Here is a 20,367-nt window from a genome sequence, read left to right as displayed (position 1 = left end):
CTCGCTTCAAGTCGACATTTTAGGAGCTTCCTAGGTCGCGGCGGCCGGAGATGGCGGCGAGAACGCCTCTTGCGTGGAGCCACACTGCCATCTCCTGGACGTTTCTTGGCACTGCAGCCGCAGATCTCTGGCCGGGGTGAACTTCGGCAACGCCTGTGACCCGACCAACGTTCCACTCCCATAGGCGGTGCGAGGGCCCTGTCCCTGGGGAATTCTTGGGGAACCAGGAACCTACGCTGCAGAGGGGGCAATACCCATAAAAGAGGGCTGTTTCCGCAGTCTCTTTATCGGCGGCAGACAGAGCAAACAAATGAAAGGGTTTTGGTGGGATACCCTAATTGGAGCTGGACAGTTGTAAACTCATTAAGAGCCGAATTCCAGACAGTTCGCAGACCTTCCTTTATGGCACACCCTTGCTGCATAGGCTTTGAAGTCCTTTCTGTCTGCAACAACAGAGGGCGTGCCAACCTGGCGGCTCATTGGGGGTGGGGGCTAAGGAGAAGCCCCATCCACCCGGACCCTGGTCCCCTTTCCCCGCGTTAGAAGACTGTTCAACATTGCAGAGAGATGGGGGGAGGTGCGAAGAAAAGGAATGGGGGGGGGAGGTGAGGCAAGGCAGAATCCTCTGCCTACATCTGGAAGGCTCTTGGGCCTCCGAAGGCTTGTAGCCGTCCCCCTACGCAGCCCTTTACACCCCATAAAGGGTAACAGCCCTCATTTTCTTTTATGGCGCTTCGGGGCTTGTCGGTTGCTAAGGCCTGCTTCTGTGGGGACTTACTCTCCGGAGGTGGCTTAGCAGTGCTGATCCCTACCCCCAACCCGCCCCAGGCCAGGTTGGCAGGACTCAGTGTGGCACAAGGGCTTTTCTACTCTCTGAAAACCCCTGAATATTTGAAGGAGCCACCTCATTGCCCACATGTGGCTCCTGCCTGTCTTCTCAGAGCCTTCTTAGCAGGGAACAAGCCCTCAGCTCCTTGACTTCCAGCTCTCAACTCCCAGCTACTTCCTAAAGCTTCAGTCCTTTTCTTGTGAGTCCAGGTTTGGGGATTTTTTTTTTTTTTTTTTTTTTTTTTTTTTTTTTTTTTTGAGGTACCGAATGAAAGAATGGACTTTCCACCGCTGCCGACCAGCGATGCCCAGTTCTTCTGCCTGCACCTCAGATGCGTCTCTGTCCGTCTGGCAAACAGACCCGCCGCCGTTGGTCTTTCCAGCTTTCTGCTCCTGCTTCCTAGCGACTGGCGACCGGCTGCGTCGGGAATGCTTAGGCCTGGCCCGACTGGTTCCAGCTAGAAACAGAATTAGGGCTTTCACCCCACCCCACCCCGCCACAGCTCAGCCCCCCCCCCCCCCGCCCGAAGAAAACATACCTAGAAAAAGAAGGTGTAAAAAGCAGACCCGCACAACGTAAAAGAATCAATATATTTTATTTGGCAAAAGTTAAATATCTTGACATAACAATTTGGTCAGTAGGCCTTGAGGTAACTATTGCAAAATATACAGTGTATGTTCGGTCCGATGGAAACCCCAAATTCACCAAGGATACAAATCTACAGTAGCCCAATAGCGGTTTCATGGTGTATAATTTATTATCAATAAAATTAACTCCATTACAATAAGCACTCACTTTCCCCCAATTAAAATTAAACATAAACCATAGGTAGTAACCCTCTGCACACATGTATAGCTCTGAATTTCCTCACTTCTCCTCTGGTGCAAAAACAATATTCAAGCTTTCTGAGTACGAATATTTCTTTAATATGGAGATTCTATGTACATTGGACAAAACTGGAGTCTAGAACATGTAAAGATGAAGAAACCCACATTTCAAAAGTAGATAAATCATGAATCTATGCATCCCGGAGAACTACCTCCCTTTTCTTTCCAAATCTGATTTCACTGAGAAATCCTTACAGCTAGTTTACAATCGTAGGTTAACAGTCTAGTTACACAGAGGACTTATTTCACTACAGAGCTATACTCTATGCCACAGACTCTTCTCCCATAAACAACCTGAGTTCAAATCGAATTCTAGCTTCCACAGTCACAATGGGTGCTTCACCCAGCACAGAAGTTTGAGTCACAAAACATAATTACCACAATAAAACACAGTGTTCAAGTATCTTGGCAGAATGATCTGCCACACGAACAGCAAATTAAATTAGCTACAGAGACTAAAAACTATACAGCCAGTCATCAACAGTTGTGCATTATATAAAAAGGTAGTTTTCTTTCCTTTTGCTTAAAGTCAGAAGCAGGTAGATTTTTTTTAAATATATATATACAAGCTAGCAATACAGCCAACAGCTCTAATGCCCTCCCTGTGTGTATGCCCGCGCGCCTTCTACAAAATGGAAAGCTTACAATACCTCCTCCATTAAAGCCGCAGGCCTAGGGGCAGCCTGAGCAGAGACTGCCAGGGAGAGCTGAGGCCTGGGATTTAGAGCCCCTTTGTGCGGGTGGTGGAGGCTGGGTTTGGGGGAGAGGAGACAGAGGGAGACAGACAGTTCTTTCTTTTTCTTTCTAGCTTGCTCTTTTTTTTTTTTTTTAAATGAGCCCCTAAAGGCTCACTCGTCTTTTGCTCGGTCCTTGTTGATCTTCTTCATTTTCATCCTGCGGTTCTGGAACCAGATCTTGACCTGCCTTTCGGTGAGGTTCAGCAGCCGAGCCACCTCGTACCTGCGGTCCCGTGTGAGGTACATGTTGAACAGAAACTCCTTCTCCAGTTCCAGCGTCTGGTGTTTTGTGTAGGGGCATCGCTTCTTCCGAGTAGAGCGAGCATGTAGCCAGTTGGCAGCCGGGTTATCTGCGGAGGGAGAGAGACACTGGGTTTAGAAGGAGGAGCATCCCGGGTGGGTCTGAAGGAGCCTCTTGGGGGTCTCTGGCCGAAGTGCAGGCTGCCGCTGAATTGGTTAGAGGAAACACAATGAAGCCCTGGCAGACAGACCCACGGAGGGTCACCTACAACAGCACACGGGAAAGTCTCAGCTCCCCTCCCATCTCCACCCTTTTTTCGCCTCTCTCTGTCCCCTCTTCCTCCCACAGTCTGCATATTGTGAAAGGGTGAAATTTGGAAACTTGGAAACCATTTTTTCTTTTCTTTTTTTTTTTTTTTGCCAGCAAAGAGTAGGCTGTCCTGAGTTCTGGTGGAAAGATTACTCTCTCTCTCTCTCTCTCTCTCTCTCTCTCTCTCTCTCTCTCTCTCTCTCTCTCTCTCTCTCTCTCTCTTCCCCAGCTTGCAACTGTACCAACTCTTTATTTGACCTTCCCCGGGAGACCGTGGGAACTACACGGGAGGCAGGATGCCCCAGGGCCTTTGATCAAGTCTCCAATTTATTTGAATAAATCTGGCAAAGGGACCCTCGTGGCTCCAAAACCCTTAGCCTCATCTTGGGCAGGATTTCCGCCGCCACCGGCCAAAGCAAGAAATGGAGGGAATCGGAGGGAATCGGAGGTCTCCCCCAGCGTCCCGGGTCAGATTGCCCGGCTGACGTTGCTGCCACAGTTCGTGAACAATCTAGCCGCACAAAAGACTTCTCTGCGCTGCTTTCGAAGAACCGCCCAAAGTCTGCCTGTCCTAGGCCGGGGCAGCTTAGGAGAGGGGCGGCGGGTCTCGGCTCTACTCGCACGCCTGCCCCGCCCCCTCTTACTGCAGCATCCTCCTCCCTTTCCCCTAGCCGGCCGGGCCTGCTCCATACAGTTCTCTGGACTTGGGGCCCCTATCAGAGGTATTCCAAACACCAGCTTCTGGTTCTCGGGCCCTAGATCCAGAGGCACCCATCGAGGTCGAAGGCAGGCTTCAGAGAAAGCTGACGCGCTGGTACATCCTGGTGGCCTGCGTGGAGGCAGAGGCCGCTTTGCAGAAAGAAGACACTTACTGGGATCGATGGGGGGCTTGTCTCCGCCGCTCTCATTCTCGGCATTGTTTTCGGAGAAGGCGCCTTCGCTGGGTTGTTTTTCTCTATCAACTGGAGGAGAACCACAAGCATAGTCAGTCAGGGACAAAGTGTGAGTGTCTAGCGTGGGACAGTCACCCCTTCTGGCCGACAGTGGTTCAGGTTTAATGCCATAAGGCCGGCTGGAGGGTAAGCCCGCGAAGGAGAGCGCACCGGGCGTGGGCTCCAGCCAGGAGCGCATATACCTGCCGTCCGGCGCCGCCGCCGCCACGGGCGCCTGGGGGTGCACGTAGGGGTGGTGGTGGTGGTGGTGATACACCGCAGGCACAGCATTGGCGCCCGCCGCGTGCACTGGGTTCCACGAGGCACCAAACACAGCCGCCTTAGACTGGAAGCTGCAAGGGCTGAAGTCGGGGTGTTCAGCCAGGGCTGCCGCCTGCCTTGGGGGTTGGCCCAGGGCCCCTGGAGCGTAGCGTCCGGCACCCAGCTCGTCGGCAGCATCGGCGCCCAGCAGGAAGGAGTCCACATAGTAGTTGCCCAGGGCCCCGGTGGTGGCCATCGCAGTAGCCCGCGCCTGGCCGGCCCAGCCCGACCCGCCGAAATTATGAAACTGCAGATTTCATGTAACAACTTGGTGGCACCAGGGGGGGTGAAGTACAGTCACCTAATAAGTTGCCGGCGCCCGCGCCCTCATTGGCCACGCGCGTCACGTGTCCGCCCAGCAGAACAATAACGCGTAAATCACTCCGCACGCTATTAATGGCCCGGTGTTTTGCAGTCATAATTTTTATAGCAAAAGCCATATGTTTTTATGCAAAGGGATCGCACAGCTCCACGATCTGGTTTGTTTTAATTGTGGCCAACGAAGATTAAAAGATCAAATCTGGCCTTGCCTCTGTACTCTCCCTTGCCACCCCCCCTACACACACACATACCAGACACACACACTTCTTAAGCGGACTATTTTATATCACAATTAATCACGCCATCAGGAAGGCGCGGGTCCCGCGTGCGAGCACGGCCAGCAGAGCCCCTCACATAAAATTAGACAATAATTGAAGCCATAAAAAAGCAGCCAAATCGCATTCTCACTCCACTGTATTTAAATCTATATTTATGATATTTCATAAGGAGTTATTGTTTCGGAAGCCCACACAGGCTGGTGGAAAGTCAGGAACGACCAACAGATTCGTTTGCCTCGCTGTGGCTCCCTGTAAAAATTTATGAGGACTTCGAAAGGTTAAATTAGACTGTTGTGTTTGGTTGGTGAGTACCCTGTAAATAATCCTTGCGCTCTTCAGAGATGTGAGCCCCCTCCCGCGCCCCCAGGCCGGCCTCGAAAAGTCAAATACAAGGCTCTCTCCACCTCAACCAGAGTGACCACCGCCTCTGTCGCGATGCACCATCGATGATACAAACACCTAAAATGGGCTACCGACCCTAGTTAGACTGGAAAGCCGGCCAGGCGCTTGCACAGCGCCCAGATCACCCTTGCTCCACAAGGGAAGGCCCCCACAGAGGAACTGCCAAGGAGAAAACTGCCTCAAGGGTTTGTGTCACAAACGCCCTGATTGTGTCACAAGCGCCCTGGCCCACATATTTGAGCACAAACTGCTCAGCGAATTTTATTCCCTAGCCAGCGGCTTCTAAGCTCCATCATCTGTATGCCTAGTCCCTCTCCCCAGACTGAAGCTGGGGAAAATCTCCAGTCAACATCAGGACCAGGAGTTTGTCTTGCTGAGGCGTCTCCTCACCTAAAAGCGGCCTGAAAGCGCACTTGAAGTGGACGTGTCTAGGCCCTTTATGAACCTCCCTGAGATCCTTTCTTCCCTCCCATTCCTCCTCCACCCCATTTTCCTTCCTTCCTTCCTTCTCTTCCCCTTTTCTTCTTTCTTAACATCCCTTCCTCCTTCTCCTTTCTTTTTTTCTATCTCCAGCACCCCTGCCTTGAGTATCCATGAAACAGAACAACAGAGATTAAAGAATCAAAACTAGCCGACAACAGCTCAAGTCCAGTGCTACAAATTAACCCGGGAGGAGCACTGAACATTGACTTTAATCTCATCCTTTGGTCAAATGGAGGATGTTTATTTTTCACCTTTTAGAATCTTTGGGGATGAGAAGAAAGTGAAAAGGCCACAGCCACTGTTGTTAATGGGAGGGGTGGTGGCCCCATCCCAATCTGGAACACAAAGCAACAGCTCCTAGAAACTGTGTAATTAAATTCACGTGTGAATTCTGTGCCTTCCAAGAGTGTGTTTCTCATTACTTCTCTATCCACAAAACTGCTGGCTGGAGACATTTCCATCTTTGTTTTTGCTTTCTTTCTCAGAAATAGTTCAAGTAAACACTTTCCCATACTCTGACAGATTCGTGTCTTGGGAGACTGAAATCCCCCCAAACATTAGGCTCTACACCAGAGAGGGACTGTGAAGCTCTGAGAATACAGAACCCCTTTCTTTGCTTGTAAGAAGAAAGTGGCCAACACCAGGAACTAGATGTGGCCTGTCCTGACTGCCTCAGTCCCCTCCCCCTAATATTTTCCTTTCCCTTCAAATTCCTCCTAGTTACACTCCCCCCCCCCCAACACAGTCCAAGGTGTTCTAAATATCCGGCAGTCCTCTGAGGTTCAGGTTTTCATTAAAGCAATAACCCTGGAGTATAACTCTTAATTGTAATTGCAAGTGGTAGAGTATTCTTGGCTGACTTTTTCACTTTTTGTATTCAGAGAAGTTGTGTATCATCATCATCATTAATTAAAAAATACTTTTAAAAATCTTTACTCTCCAAATAGAAAAAATTACAAAGGACCAGGCACTGAGTATTAAGCAGCTGTTTATGTGTGGCCAGAAAGGGGGAAAAATCCATAAAAGCAGATACTGCCCTTGTGAGTCTAGAAACTTGATCCTAAAGTATACAAGTTTTTATTTCTGCTTTTTTTTTGGACGTGAAATGAGTTGTATATACATCTAGAAATAATAAATGGATGTAATCATACACCACCTTATTCTCAACTGAGAATCTTCCTAAAACTAAGTTAGTCTCTGAAATAAATCCAATACCCGGATCCAGAAAATGACAGAGAAGAGTTGGAGGGAACCGGGTGTACTGGCCATTCAGATAACAGGTTGTCGGTTGAGCAATGAAAACAATTCCCGGGCATCAGCCTGAGCTGGGAAGGGAAACAGTTCTGCGGTCTCGGGTAGTGCCTATGCTGTTGCGGGGGAAGGGTGGTTTGTTTTCAGTTTTCTCTATTAAGAGTGGTTAGGCTGCTTTTCTTAGATTACAATTTAGTACCAGTACCCCAGGGTTTGCTCTCCCTGTTCTTGAATTTTGGGATTGTTTTCATTCATTTAAAATATATTGGAGCCGGGAAGGTCTCCCTTCCCAAACACTCAACTGCACAAGGCAGGACGTGTTTCTGAATCTAATAAGGCCAGCAAGTCAGCAAGCAGTCAAGCCTTGGACCCGGTGAGGCTCTTTCATCATGGTCAAAGCCCGAGTTAGCACCCGGAAAGCTGGCAGAGCCGTTCAGAAGCTTCCTGCTGGAGCTTTCTTAGTAGTCATGCTCCACAGAACCTAGGCAGGAATTCAGCCCTGATTCCAGCTTCCGAACCAATGGAGCTGGCAAAGGGTTTCCTGCCCTCGGTGTGGGCACACAAAGACGCCGCGGGTGCCCCCTCACCGGATCTCTCAGGCAGCCGCTAACGCAAGGCCGCCGCCATCCGGTCGTGATCGTAACCGAGGCCTTGTCGGCGCAGAGGCCCACCAGGCCAAAAACCACGGAGGCCCCCTTATGCTCTCCTTAGCACATTCAGAACTGTACCGAGAGGGAAAAAAGAAAGAAAGAAAGAAACCGCCGAGCTTTCTTTAAGCCAGCCCTTTACCCTCCGGAAGAACAATTTGGAAAGGAAACGGAGAGATAGAGATTTGGACATATAAAGATGGAAAATGCAAGAAAAAGAAAAAAATGAAGGAAGGAGCAACGGAAAAGAAAACGTAAAAAAAGGAAGAAACAAGAATGGAAAATAGATAGAAAATACATAAAAGACACAGCGGCAACTGAGAGCAGAGGGCGCCCTTGCAGAGAAAAGGGTAAGCGACACAAGGCCTGGATGCCAGCCCCAGACTGTCCTGACTCTCTTATCTCAGGCTGGGTTTCTACTGGCTAAGGACTTTTGCCTCTGCTCATAGCGGGATTACAGTAGCGAGCATGTGTTTAGCCCAGCTTTGCGGGAGAATGACAGAGTCCCACACAGGCACAGGTCGACAGCAGGAAAAGTTCAGACTGCAGAGGAGCGCCCCTGACCTTGGATGGCCCGGGGCCCAGAATTCTTACCACGCCCCCGGCGTCCAAGAATCAGCCGCTAACCTGACCGTACCTGCTCCCGGCCAGGTGCCGGGCGGAGACAGTGAGGCGGCCTGGATGGCACAGCGCTGAGAAGACCCGAAGCTCCTCCTGCACTGGGGATCTGAGGTTGCCACCGGCAGGCCTGGCACGATTAGGGCCTTGATGGCACGCCTGGCCACCCCGGGCTGCTCAGTACAGGTACCTGGAGACGCTTTCAACTGAAGTAATGAAGGCAGTGTCGTGCTGTCGAGAGAAAGGTGGATCCCAACAACAGGAAACTACCTAAATCACCGACCAGTTCTGATGCTGCCGGCGTACGGTTGCCTCGCCCCTCGTCGCCTCCTCTGCCGCCACTGTCGCCGCCAAGAAAAGAGCCCTGCCATTGTGCCCAGACCAGCCCTCCGCAACCTGTACCAGACCCCACCCCAACCCCGTGGTGGATGAAGAAGGTTCGGGTCTCGGGAAAGGTACGCCTAGGAGAAGGAGAGAGTGAAAAGGAGGGAGGGGCACGAGAAAGAGGGAGGAAATAAAAAGGAAAGGGAAAAGCTAGAAGAGAGGGGAGACCCAGCGGGGTGCGGCCAGTTTTCCAGATTCTGCAGCCTTGCCAAACGTAAGCCATGCGATTGCCGCCCTGGACGACCAGAAAAAGCAGGGGACAGCACCGAGCCGGGTCCTCTGTCTGGCCGCGGCCTCTTCTACTCACTCCCCGCAGCCGCCCGCTCTCCCCCTCTTCTGCCTCCTAGCCGCCCGCCCGCTGAGGCGCGCGCTCTCGCGACCCTCCCCCCCACCCCGAGTGTCGCCCCCCCCACCTCCGGCGAGCAGGAAACGCGTGGCCTAGCGGAGGGCAGCCAGGTGGGGGAGGCCCGACAGGGGGAGGGGGTGACCCTGGACAGCTCGGCCCAGGTCCACTTAACCGCTGCCGCAGGCACCAGTGGTGCTCCGTGAGTGGACTCTCCTCCGCGAATTTCGGGCGTGGGGTCTTCTGGGACCTGGACACCCGAAAAATAACTGGCCTCTGCGAGCCTCTCTGGGGCTCCCGAAAGAAATCCTGTTTAGCTTCCTCTGTCTATGCAGCTCTCCTCTCAACTGAAACCACTGGTCCAAGACAGCCACAATCCAGATATACTAGCAAGTCATAAAACTGAACAAAAGCCGACAAACCTTAAGGCACCAGGGCTATAGGGCCCAGACAAATTACGACCGTCTAGGTAATATTTAAATAGATGCCTAAAGTAATTGCAGGGGGCTCGGGCTAGCCCTCCTGTTGTAAAAGTGGTGGACAGGATAAAGTGGAAGGTGAAGATAAGAAGTCAAAAAAGAGGTAAAATTAAAAAGCTTCATTCCACAGCTTTTATTCTATAAGAACATAAACATCATCTTTTTTCCACGCACAGCAGCAATACAATATTAATTTATTCTGATTTAAGATTTGAAGTAAATAAAGCTAGAACTAACATTTATAATAACGATAGAATGCATTTGCTTAAACAAGATTGGCAATTTTTCATAATAATAGACATTTATACAGATTTGTATTTATAGGTTTTTTTCTTTTCTGCACCTACAGGTTTGACCCTTTTATGCATGTAACTTCACAGTATAAAGGAAATCCAAACAATATCTCCCTTCTCTCGGTTCTCTGCTTGCCCCAGCCCACCTAGGCTTCCGTGAATTTCAGAAAGCCTACAAAACAAAATAAAAAGTGAATTAAAGCAAAAAAACCTCAACTCCATTAAATAGGGAGAATTTTGGTGTGCTTTTCTCGTGTTACCAACGGGTAACAATTTTAATGACGAAAACCCACTTATTCCACATGTATAAACAAACGTGCATCATTTATCAACAACCAGGGTATGGGAATTCAAAGGTGAATGAAGGATGTTAATCAGGCAAGTAAGACCTTAGGCAAACGGGAAGAGAGGTTTTCTTCCCTTGCCCATTTTTATTTTCATTTAAAGCTGGGAGATCTTACAGAAGAAGGAAAAATTAATCTTTCTGATTATTTCTTCTTCCCTTTTTTAACCAGCCAGGTCAAGCCCTTTAGCTAACCTGAATGTCCATGCTTCCATACTCTGCCAAGGAAGAAAAGAAGGAAGAAAAGAGAAACCAGGCCTGGACTCCCTGATTAAACACAGCCCAGCACTCCAGGCTGGCGAACCCGGTGGCGGCTCCTTGCACCATTGACCTCCGGCCAGACACCTCAGCGCCGACAATGGGACCTAGGGCTTCCGGCTAAGTTTACCCAGGGCTGGGCAGGAAACCAGATTCGTGGAGGAGTACTGGGGCCCTTTCCTAGCAGTGGGTCCCAGAGGCAGCAAACCCAGCCCAGTCAGGACTTGACAGTGACGACGATTTCAACCTCTATAGAATTTTAGCGATATGGCTTTTTCCCCCAGAAAACAAGTAAACCAACACTAAGCAAACAGACAAAGAAACAAAAAGCCAGAACAAACCAGCCCTGCACAGACGAAACGGCCTGGGAGATGGCGGGTGAGGGAGGGAGACATGGGGCTCCGGCACAGGTGCGAGTTCTGGGGCAGAGGCTGGAGGCAGAAGGATGGGTACAGGCGCTCGCTCGGGACACATTGTCTGGAAGTTTCATCAGGAAAAATTAAAGTTGGCTGTGAGCTCCCGGATTCGGTTTTCTCGGTTCATTTTCTTCAGTTTCATCCTGCGATTCTGAAACCAGATTTTCACTTGTCTGTCCGTGAGGTGGACGCTACGGCTGATCTCTAGGCGCCGCTCTCGAGTAAGGTACATGTTGAATAGAAACTCCTTCTCCAGCTCCAGCGTCTGGTGCTTCGTGTAAGGGCAGCGTTTCTTCCGGCCGCTCTTTGCTGTGAGCCAGTTGGCTGCATTTTCGCCTTTGGAATTGCCTGGAGTTTAAGAGAATACAGAGGGGAAGGTTAAGTCGAGGCCACTCGGGCTGTATAAGGGGGGTGAATTCCGGGTCTTTCCCATTTAGAGGGATGCCCGAAGTCATAGAGAGAGGGTTATGCCCTCCCTCCTTTTGCAAAAATCCCTCCAAAAGGCATGACAAAGTCGACTGGGCCTCAAATCCACACCCGGTCCTCCCAATTTACATTTTCCTTTACTTTTTTTCCAGGCACCTGTTTTAGCACCACGCCGCGGGGCGCTGAGAGAATGAAAGGCCGGAGAAGGCAAGGCCGTACATCTTGAACTTAACGCCTTTCTGTGCCTCTCACCCGGTGGCAGGGAAGCATTTCCTGCAGGCCCCCAAGCTGGGGTAAGGGAATGCTTATTTGGATGAGAGGCTGGCAGTTCCACTGGCTTACCCTAGACTCCTAAATTGCATCAGGCTAGAGGAGAAGGACCTAGCTGGACCAATGGGGAAGTTCTGAAAACCGATCTGGGGTCAAGGGCTTGAGTTTGGCTCCTGTCCCTCCAAGTAACCGGAGTGTGAAGCTGGGCAACACCGGATTCCAGGAGAAGGGAAGTGGTCATTTCTAGGTTTTCAGCCCAGGGCCCAAGCAAGCCTTCGGGCCGAATTTGCCTTTTCTTTTTTTTCTTACAACAAGGACTCCCGCCCCTCCAGGAACTTTGAAAAAAAAAAAAAAAAAACGCATGGGGGATCGTAAACTCGAACTTCGCCGGTTAATGGGCTTATTTATTGGCTCTGGCGGCTGCTTATTTTGGATGCTTTACAAACATCCGTGCTATCTGCAAGCGAGCCACTTTCCCTCCCTGCCCCTCCCCCCGCGTGGGCCGCGCTGAGCAGGCTGGGCTAGGACCAGGGCTTGAGGGTACTCAGGGCCACGAGAAAGTGAATGCACAGGAGGAGAGCTGCTCTCTGGTATCCTCATCCCCCCCAAGTCTGGGTGAGCAGGGGCCAGAACTGAGGACGTCTTGGTGTGGGGCCCTAAGCCGGGCATGGATTTTTACAGCGTTCCCCACGCCCAAATATTAAAAACAAGTTCAGAAGGTCAGCCTGCCGTCAGCTTGGGCCAAGGCCTGCCGCTGCCGCGCGGGCTCCTGATCCTCTGCTCCTTCCTTGTGTGTCTGTCTGTCTGCCCTTCTGACTTGAGCCCTCGGTTGCGCTCTGCTTACCCAGGGAGTCCTTCTCCGGCGAGGCTTTACTGTTTTCGGAAGGGGCCGGGGACAGCTCCTCAGCCGCCGAGGATGACGCGTGCGCCTCCTCGTCGCCCTGCGAGCCGCCGCCACCGGCACAAACCAGCGTGGGTGGTGGCGTGGAGTCTAGGACTCGCTCCTTCCCGGCTGCCTCGGCCGAACCAGAGGCCAGCGCGGGCGGCGGGTCGAAGCCGCGCCCCGGGGGCTGCGCAGGAAAGGGACTAGCGAGCTGCTGCGTGCCGCCGCCGCCGCCGCTGCCGAAGCCCTTGGCCGTGCCGTAGGCCTGCGACAGGCGGAAGTAGCCCGGCACTGGCACTCCGCTGGTGGCGCCCAGGGCGCAGCCGTCGGGCGGAGGGCCCCGCGGGAAAGGGGCCAGATCGGCGGCGGCCGAGCCTTTGGGGCATTTGTCCGCAGAATCGTAGAGGCAGTAGGAGCTCTCTTCTTTGATGTTCTGCGCAAAAGAACACGAAGTGGCCTGTGGCGGGGGTTGGGGTGGCTGCGGCGGGGGCGGCGGCTGCTGCTGCTGTTGGGGTTGTGGCTGCGGTGGCGGCGGCCCGTCGGGCGGCTCCATCCGGCAGGAGCGGGGAGCATCCAGCCACAGGTCTAGGGGCGCGGGCGCGTAGCCATGCGTCCCGGGACCCAGGCCCCCGTTGCCACCACCGCTACCGCCTCCGGGCGACGGCGCCTCATTACGCTTGCTGCCCAGCCCGGGGAAGAGCCCGCAGCTTTGCAGCCCGTAGGGCAGGTCGCTGGCAGGCGGCAGGTAGACCCCGCCGTGGGCGTAGTAGCCACCTCCACCGCCCCCCGCGCTGCCGCCACCGCCACCCGCCTCGCCTCTGCCTGAGCTGATGAGCGAGTCGACCAAAAAAGAGTTCGCGGCAGGGCTCTCCGAGCATGACATTGTTGTGGGATAATTTGGCGAAGGGAGCAGATAGCCCTTTCTGGCTGACATTTCTTGTGCAAAACATGCTGAATACGATTAGCAATCCCCCCGCACCGCGGCGGGCGCCTGCAGCCAATCCCGAGCCAGAGTTTCCACGCGACCACTCCCAGTTTGGTTTCGTAGGCGCGGGGCTGCTCTCTAAGGGCGCCCTCGGAGCCCGCGATTGATATAAATATGTAATCTGTATTGATGGGCCAGAAGACGCACTCCTGACACCTATGGCCCGAAGGCCTGAACTGTGGAGGCTGCCCTAAAGTAGCGGTCGGGGGACCTGGCTCTTGAACCTGTACACCCCCTACCCCCATGCAAGGGTCTATTTGGAAGCTCCCTTGGGCCCTGCGCTGTTAACAAGTGGGGTGTTTATGATGTGCACCCCAGCCAACCTTGGGTGCTCCCATGTCTGCTGTGGAGTGGCCATGAGTCCCCCATCACCCCCTTGATCATTTAAGCAGGCCCTGTAGCAGTCTAGCTGTCCTATACATTTCTGGACCTGGAGCTGGCCTCAATTCTTAAATTTGGCTTCCCAAAGTGGCTTAAAAAAAAAAAAAAAAAAAAAGAATACTGAGGATGTCAAGACCTTCGAAGGGTCCAGAACCACATCCAACATCTCACAAGGTAAACTAGTACCACATCCAACATCTCACAAGGAAAGACTATTGTCCGAAATGCATTGGCTGATCACTGCCTGGTTCTTCTGTCCGCACCACTGTCTTACTCCATCCTTTGGCCAGGCAAGATTTTTCTGCTTCAAGGTGCTCAATCAGTTCACGCTCTCTATTCCTGTCACCCAAGCTTGCACAGCTGCCTTAGTGAGGTGAAAATCGGGGGACTGGCAACGCTGGCAAAAGATCCCCCTCACCCCGCGCCCCAATCCACACAGTTCAGAGTCAAACGCATACTCCCATCCTCTTGAGGAGACCCCAAGCTCACTACATTAGAGGACTAGCATGTTGGCCTTAGGTCTCTGGCCTTTCTGAGCTGGCAGAACTGGAAGGAAAACCTAGGAAGAATGTGTCTAGTAAATCCCTCTGCCACACTGCTTTCTTTCTTACTCTCCTTTTAGCCTTAGCATTCTTTGGCTCCAGGGGGTTCTGACAAAACCTGTCACTGTGCTTTTGCCTGCTGTACTCACCCCCACCCCCAAAGACATGGCTGCGGCCGTCCTTTTCCCAGCCATTTTTGCATGTATTGTGCACATTTTAGCAAGGTGGTGATGAGGAAATCAATTCCCTAGAAGGCCGAGCGGTTTGGTCCCTATTCTAAGAGACTCCAGAAGGCCAGGTGCTTTGCTTAGCAGACACTGGGTCCTACTCAGGGGTGCTTCCTTTGGGCAATTGAAAGTAGTCAGCCCCCAAATATGGGCCTTATATCAAACTCAGGAAATGTGACCTTTTCCGCAGGATCCAGTGGAGTGTGTGTAGTTGATGCTTTCCTTCTGACCTGTGGGTTACAGGGTCTCCAGGATGCCCCAGACCTGCCAGCTCCAGTTGGAACTGGAGAGCTGCTGACTGCCCAGGAGCCCTGAACTACATTGTTCAGGCCTCTGCAAATGGCAAGGACTCTTGCTTTTAGTTGGATATATTCTGGTTCCTCCCAGAAGGAATCCTGGTCAAAGACAACCCTGACAACACCCTGAGAGGGAGAGGAAAGCTGGCTAGGTAGAGAGCTACACTCTGGCTTCTGAGATGCAAGCAACTGCAGTTGGTTGCAGCTACTTGGCAAGCCCACGCCCAGGAGGCTGTGCCTCTGCTAACACTTTCAGAGGCATTCCTGCCAGTTCTACCTCTGTCTCTCTGAAGGTGACAGGTGGGAGGGCTGGTTATCTAAATGCAAAAGAAAGGGATAGGGAGAGAAACAGGGGCATAAGGGGAAGGAGGCAAGGAGATGAGGAGAGAGAGAGAGAGAGAGAGAGAGATATTCAGATGAGCAACAGCTCTCTGCAGACAGCCAGCCGGCTCTGGAAAACAAAAGCTGGGTCTGTGTGAGACATCATTAACTATCTGATTTGCTTCTGTACCCAAGGCCAAGGCAAATTTTCACTAGAATAGGCCTTAAGGACCAGAAAGCCAGAATAATGTTAAGCTTCAAAACATGGAAGCCTGTTACCCTACCTTAAGCTTCCAGATGTGCCAGATGTGCACGGTCCTTGCTCCTCTGCTCACTAGATAGGTGGAACTCTTGTATTCAGCAGTGCCACCTGGAAATGTCCTGAAGCTGAGACTGCTTGAAAAAGGCACTTGGCTCTCCAGCAATTCTGATACCTCTCTGGAAAGCTGTTGTGTGGGGAAGTAGGTCCCCTTGAGGCACGGGAGCTCCAGCAGGCCAGCAGGCTTGGGAGCCAGGCTCCTGAACTGTCCCTGTCTGGATCTCATGCAGAAAGGAGTTTTCCTGGCTGAGGTTTTTAAAGGACCAGTGGCCATTGGAGAGTGTGTTCGAGATAACAGAGGCTACAAGGCTATAGTGAAAGACAGTGATAGAGACAGCATCTTTCTTAACCTTCTGGGATTACAGGGACCCCTCTGAGTAGTCCAAGCAAGGGCAGTTCTGACTTATCTTGTGAAAACACAAAACGAAAACAAAAACAAAAATGAAACAAAAACCCCACATATGTGCACGCCCATGATTTGACCCATCATTTTCAAAGAGTTCATACCCCGCCCCCAGCTGTTCCTTCAAATTCTCTCGAGGAGTCTCCTTGGACTCAGTAGCCCCTGACTATTTGTCTGGTAAGACAAGCCAGGTGTCCAACTGCAAGCTACTTAGGCTGGTCCTAGCCAAGGCCTTGTAGGATAGCCAAATGGGTTTCTAGGCTGTATGGAATTCAGAAGCCTGCACTTGCTGACCAAGGTCTAAAACTCAACTCCAGTGCTGCATACACTACAAAGACTACCTCTACTAAAGAAAGATGGGAGGAATTGGATTACTCGCTACCAGCCTCTCAGACCATGGCATTGGCAATTGAATCTTCACCAACCTTTGTGGAGGCAGTTACGCTGTTCTCAACATTCCCCTTGCAAGAAACCAAACAGGGTGCTTAATTTGGGGTTTCCTTTCTTTTCCTGTTTAAGTGTGTAAGCCTTTATAGCAACCCCTCTCTGACTGGGGAACTCTGTCCTACTCCCACTGAGACTTGCTGAGCAAGGGAACAACAGGAGAGCCTACCATGGAATGCCCAGTATCTGGCAGACTGGCCTGGTGTGGTTGTCTTAAAGTAAATACAATGACTCAGAAGCTCAAGTTAAATGTGGCCGGTGGGTTGAGTGCCTGCTCAGCTTAGAGAGTCTGGAGCCCCAGGCATCCCTCAGACACTCTGAAGGCTCCAGTGTCTCCCTAGACTATAACAATGAGGTGTTAGCCTCCTCAATAAAAAATATTCTGTTTATTGAGGTTCTTGCCTTTGTGGAGATTCGCCATCCCTAAGAGATTAAATATAGCGATTCTCCCTTCTTTCTTTTCTCCTTTGCCTTTCCTTTCAGCAGCCAACTTCCCTTTTCCTTCTTTAGATGCCTTTGACCTAAAACCCTTGGTGCCGGCTGGCCTTAACCAGGCCTGTATAGCAATCACATGGTTGCCGCCACCGCCACAGTCTGTGTTTGTTCGGGAGTAAATATTGCCGGTTTCTACTTGGTGATAACACTCATTCTCTCCACGGAGCCATGATAATGCCAGGCAAAGAAAGTCAAGAAAGTGTAACCATTACTCTGTGGTTTTACTTAATAGCAGATTCCTCTTCCTGAGTAGGCCCTTGCAAGCTTCTCGAATACATTCTTAATATAAAAATACGTTGAGTTTTTTTAAAAACCAGGACAAAACAAAACAAACAACAACCACAAAAAATCTAGGTCTTGAGAATAAAATACAAATCAGTTTGTACCCAGAGGCCATTCTCAATGTTTTTTGGTTCCCAATTATCTAGAGGGCTGTAGTGCTGGATTGAAGCTTCATGGAAAAAAAGTGAATACAGCTTCAATGTGTCCAGCATTAATAAATTTCAGAAATTCTCCCATTCACATATTTATGAATAACTAGATTTTTCCATGCGCAACATTCCTTTCCCGTTTTTCTTTATGAATGGAGACATTCCCGGGGATGTTTAATGTGTGGGCTTTTGTTTCTTTCTCTTTGTTTGATTTTTGGTTTTGTTGTTGTTGTTTACTAGGTTCAATCGATCCTAAAATATTTTTCTATTTTTTTTTCCTCTAAATCCCACTATTGAGCTGGCCTTCGACCTTTAGCGGGGGAAGTATTGAGTCCTTTTGTCAGTAATTTTGAAGTACCAGTGCTTAGTTTTGTAGGTAAGAAACTGGTTCTGGCCTTAAAACTGGAAGCAGCTCAGGCGCATAGGGAGTGCACGGAGGTGTTGGTCCCACTGCCTGCAGTTCACAGAGTAGGCCCTCCTGTCTGTTCTGGGTTGCTTTTTTTTCTGGCGTGGCTTAGGAGAGACCATAGTTAACAAAACTAGTGATTCCTAAGGACTATTTTCGCTCACACACTTGCAAACAGGGGTAGCATCTACGCGTTCTGGAATTCTTTTTACTCATCCAAGACACTGTATATTTGGGGAGAGAAAGAAACTATTTCGAGAAACAAATGAAAAGATGCTAAAATAAAATTTTAAATATGGGAGAAACGCAAGTTTGAAATCTGGCCTTCAAGATGTAAGCACTTTGGTTATTTAAAACTTGTTTTATAAAAACAAGGAGTCAGATTTAATCCCCCATGCCATTTAAGCAATTATACCAATATTTACCAGTATATTTTTGCATAATTTTGCAAGATATGCAATGAGAAGCCCCCTCGTCGTTTTAATGGCTAGAGGATTTTGTTGGAAAATGTCAGCTAGGATTATGATGCTACGTTCCAAATACGCAGTACGGGGCTGTCTCCAACATCCCCAGAAAAACCAAATGCGACTTCTTTGAATGGCCTTTTTTGGGAACAAAGCTTTGCTCTACCCTGCTTGGCAGACTTCTAGGCTGTACCTACGAGAAAATCGGTAACCTCTGGCGGGCTGCCCCAGGGAAAACAACCCCAGTCAAACGGCCACAGATGCTGGCCACCCCCATTGTTTCCAAAGAGAAACTTTGTTTGCCCTAGTCCACCACCTCTTTCCTCTCCTAAGAGCTCTAATCCCAGCACAGCCGAGTCCCTTTCGTCTGGGTTCGGACCATATCTGACTTATTCAGATCGGAAAATTTCAGCAAAACCGAAAGATCGCCTGGAGTGAGAAGCTTGGGTGAAACGCTGGCACACGGAGCTAAAACCGACAACTTTTCCACTTAGGCCTTCCACTGTTTTCCAACCATAGAGAGTGATGGGACGGCGGGGGCTGGGGGGTGGCAATCGGGCATCACCCCAGAAACTCAGTCATGACTTGGAGCTTTGCTTAGGCATCAGCTACGTCCCCACTCCCACCTCCACTACAGTGAAATTGATAAACTTGTGGCCGCTTACCTTGACTCATTTCTGAAATCACTGCCAAGGGGGCAACAGCTTCTCCACGCCGCGAACGATGCAAAAAGGCCTAACGAAGGCGCTTTGCTTTAAATAACAGCCTCAATCACTTCTTGAGCGCGAGGCCCCCTCTTTTTGAATACGAAGGGGAGCTGGACAAGTGAAATAACGTACCGTGCTGCTCTTAGTATCAGAAGCGAACAAAGGCCAAGATTCTCGCTGGGGTTCCGGGCTCCCTGGCGGCTTTGACATTGATCGGGAGTGCGCCATCTCGTGGCGGCTGCGGGCCTAGGCGAGGCTGGAAATCCAGCCTGCGGCCCAGGAAAGGAAGCTGGCTCCGGGCAGAGAAAGAGCAAGAGAATGTGCCCAACCCGCTGCTATTGAGATCTCATTTTTACATCTAAGAAATTGCTGCAAAACCCCAGCCGGGTTTATAGCGGCGCATTCCAAATATGCAAATTGGCCGGCCCGGGACGGGTTTACGACCACATTGTCACAGCCATCGGAGGATGGGCTTTTATAGGGCTCAGAAATCAAACCCGCGCCCGCCCGCCGCCCGCCTGCAAGCAGTCCTTCTGGCTAGACTCTCTCTAGCAACTTGAGAGACTTTGGTTAATCTTTAACCATCCCAAAGGAAGTCTTTTCCTAAACCGAGCTTCCCTGCCCGCCCCTTTTCGCCCCCCAGGAGGGCCCTTGTTCTCAGTGTGTCTGTCCATCAAGCAAGACATTCATCTAGGGGGTCTGTCTCTTTCCCCTTTCAGCTCGCTCTCCCCACCCCTGTCTCGCCAGTTAGACAAACACACAAACAAATAAACAGGGCAGACTCTTGGAGCCTAGGGTCTCTCTCCAAATGAGACCCTCTTTGCTGCTTTGCTTCTGCCTGGGTGGCTGAAAGAGGGTGGGGTGGGCAACAAAAGGCTCTGTCCTTTCCGCCTTGCCCCTCAAGGTTATGGGTGATGTCCAAATTTAAGGCAGAAGTTCAAAGGCAGCAAACAAAGAATGAGCCCGCATCTTTCTTTGCCCAAGGGAACCGAGAGGGAATTGGAGAGAAAGCACGCTTAGAGGCTCCTAGCTCATCCTTTGTACCTAGACTCAGGTCTCTCTGGCTGAAAGGACTCACAAGGTACACTCAGAGGGGTTTTATTCAGTCCTGAGGTGAGCAAGATTAGCCTGGGTTAGGCCATTGGCTATCGCAGTCCCCCAAGTCCTTCTCCAGAACTGAGGTTGGTTGGGAGGAGTGAAGTCTCACACCCTAAACCCTGACATATTCCATCCCTAACTTGCTGCCGTCCACTAGGACATACAGCCTCAGGCTTCCTATGCTTAGCTTCTATTGCAGCTCAACCCTGATTCCATCACCTCTCAGGGGCGTGGTAACTCACCCCTTTTACTGCTAAAAGGATGCTAGCTGAGGAGAGACATTTGGCAGGAAAAAGCAGAACAGGGAGAGAGAAATGTCACACCAGGACCCGATACCCAAACTTCTACCCTTTTTATTTTTGGTATGCCCTATTGTCTGTGTTCGTTTTAAAACATATAGGGACTGTATGGTGGGTAAGAACTGGCCAAAGGCACTCATTACAGACAGAACCAACAGGGATTTCTTAAGGCAGGAAGGCAGAAGAGATTCATTTGGA

The 20,367-nt window shown here is 50.8% G+C and overlaps 2 protein-coding genes across 4 annotated transcripts; both read right to left on the bottom strand.

The window, feature by feature from the left end:
- Positions 1–1,405: 1,405 nt before the first annotated feature.
- On the bottom strand, positions 1,406–6,408 carry Hoxa9 (homeobox A9). 2 transcript variants are annotated; one of them, XM_076913332.1, is made up of 3 exons: positions 4,139–6,408; positions 3,876–3,965; positions 1,406–2,803 (listed from the first exon to the last, which is right to left on the bottom strand). In XM_076913332.1, exons 1-3 carry the CDS (start codon positions 4,419–4,421, stop codon positions 2,565–2,567), a joined length of 612 nt encoding a protein of 203 aa, XP_076769447.1. In that variant the 5' UTR covers positions 4,422–6,408; the 3' UTR covers positions 1,406–2,564. The 2 variants fall into 2 exon arrangements, with proteins under 2 accessions (XP_076769447.1, XP_034375314.1); XM_034519423.2 differs by having other exon boundaries at positions 3,876–6,408.
- Positions 6,409–10,274: 3,866 nt separating this feature from the next.
- Positions 10,275–19,259, bottom strand: Hoxa10 (homeobox A10). Of its 2 annotated transcripts, none has more exons than XM_034519422.2 (2): positions 18,731–19,259; positions 10,275–11,120 (listed from the first exon to the last, which is right to left on the bottom strand). In XM_034519422.2, the coding sequence occupies exons 1-2, from the start codon at positions 18,738–18,740 to the stop codon at positions 10,846–10,848; spliced, it is 285 nt and encodes a 94-aa protein (XP_034375313.1). In that variant the 5' UTR covers positions 18,741–19,259; the 3' UTR covers positions 10,275–10,845. The 2 variants fall into 2 exon arrangements, with proteins under 2 accessions (XP_034375313.1, XP_034375312.1); XM_034519421.2 differs by lacking the exon at positions 18,731–19,259 and adding an exon at positions 12,313–15,381.
- Between the last annotated feature and the right edge of the window lie 1,108 nt (positions 19,260–20,367).

The sequence above is a fragment of the Arvicanthis niloticus genome, chromosome 15 (genome assembly GCF_011762505.2).
Source record: "Arvicanthis niloticus isolate mArvNil1 chromosome 15, mArvNil1.pat.X, whole genome shotgun sequence".
NCBI lineage: Eukaryota > Metazoa > Chordata > Mammalia > Rodentia > Muridae > Arvicanthis > Arvicanthis niloticus.
Note: the sequence above shows the minus strand (reverse complement) of the source record. Positions and strands in the feature narration are given on the sequence as shown.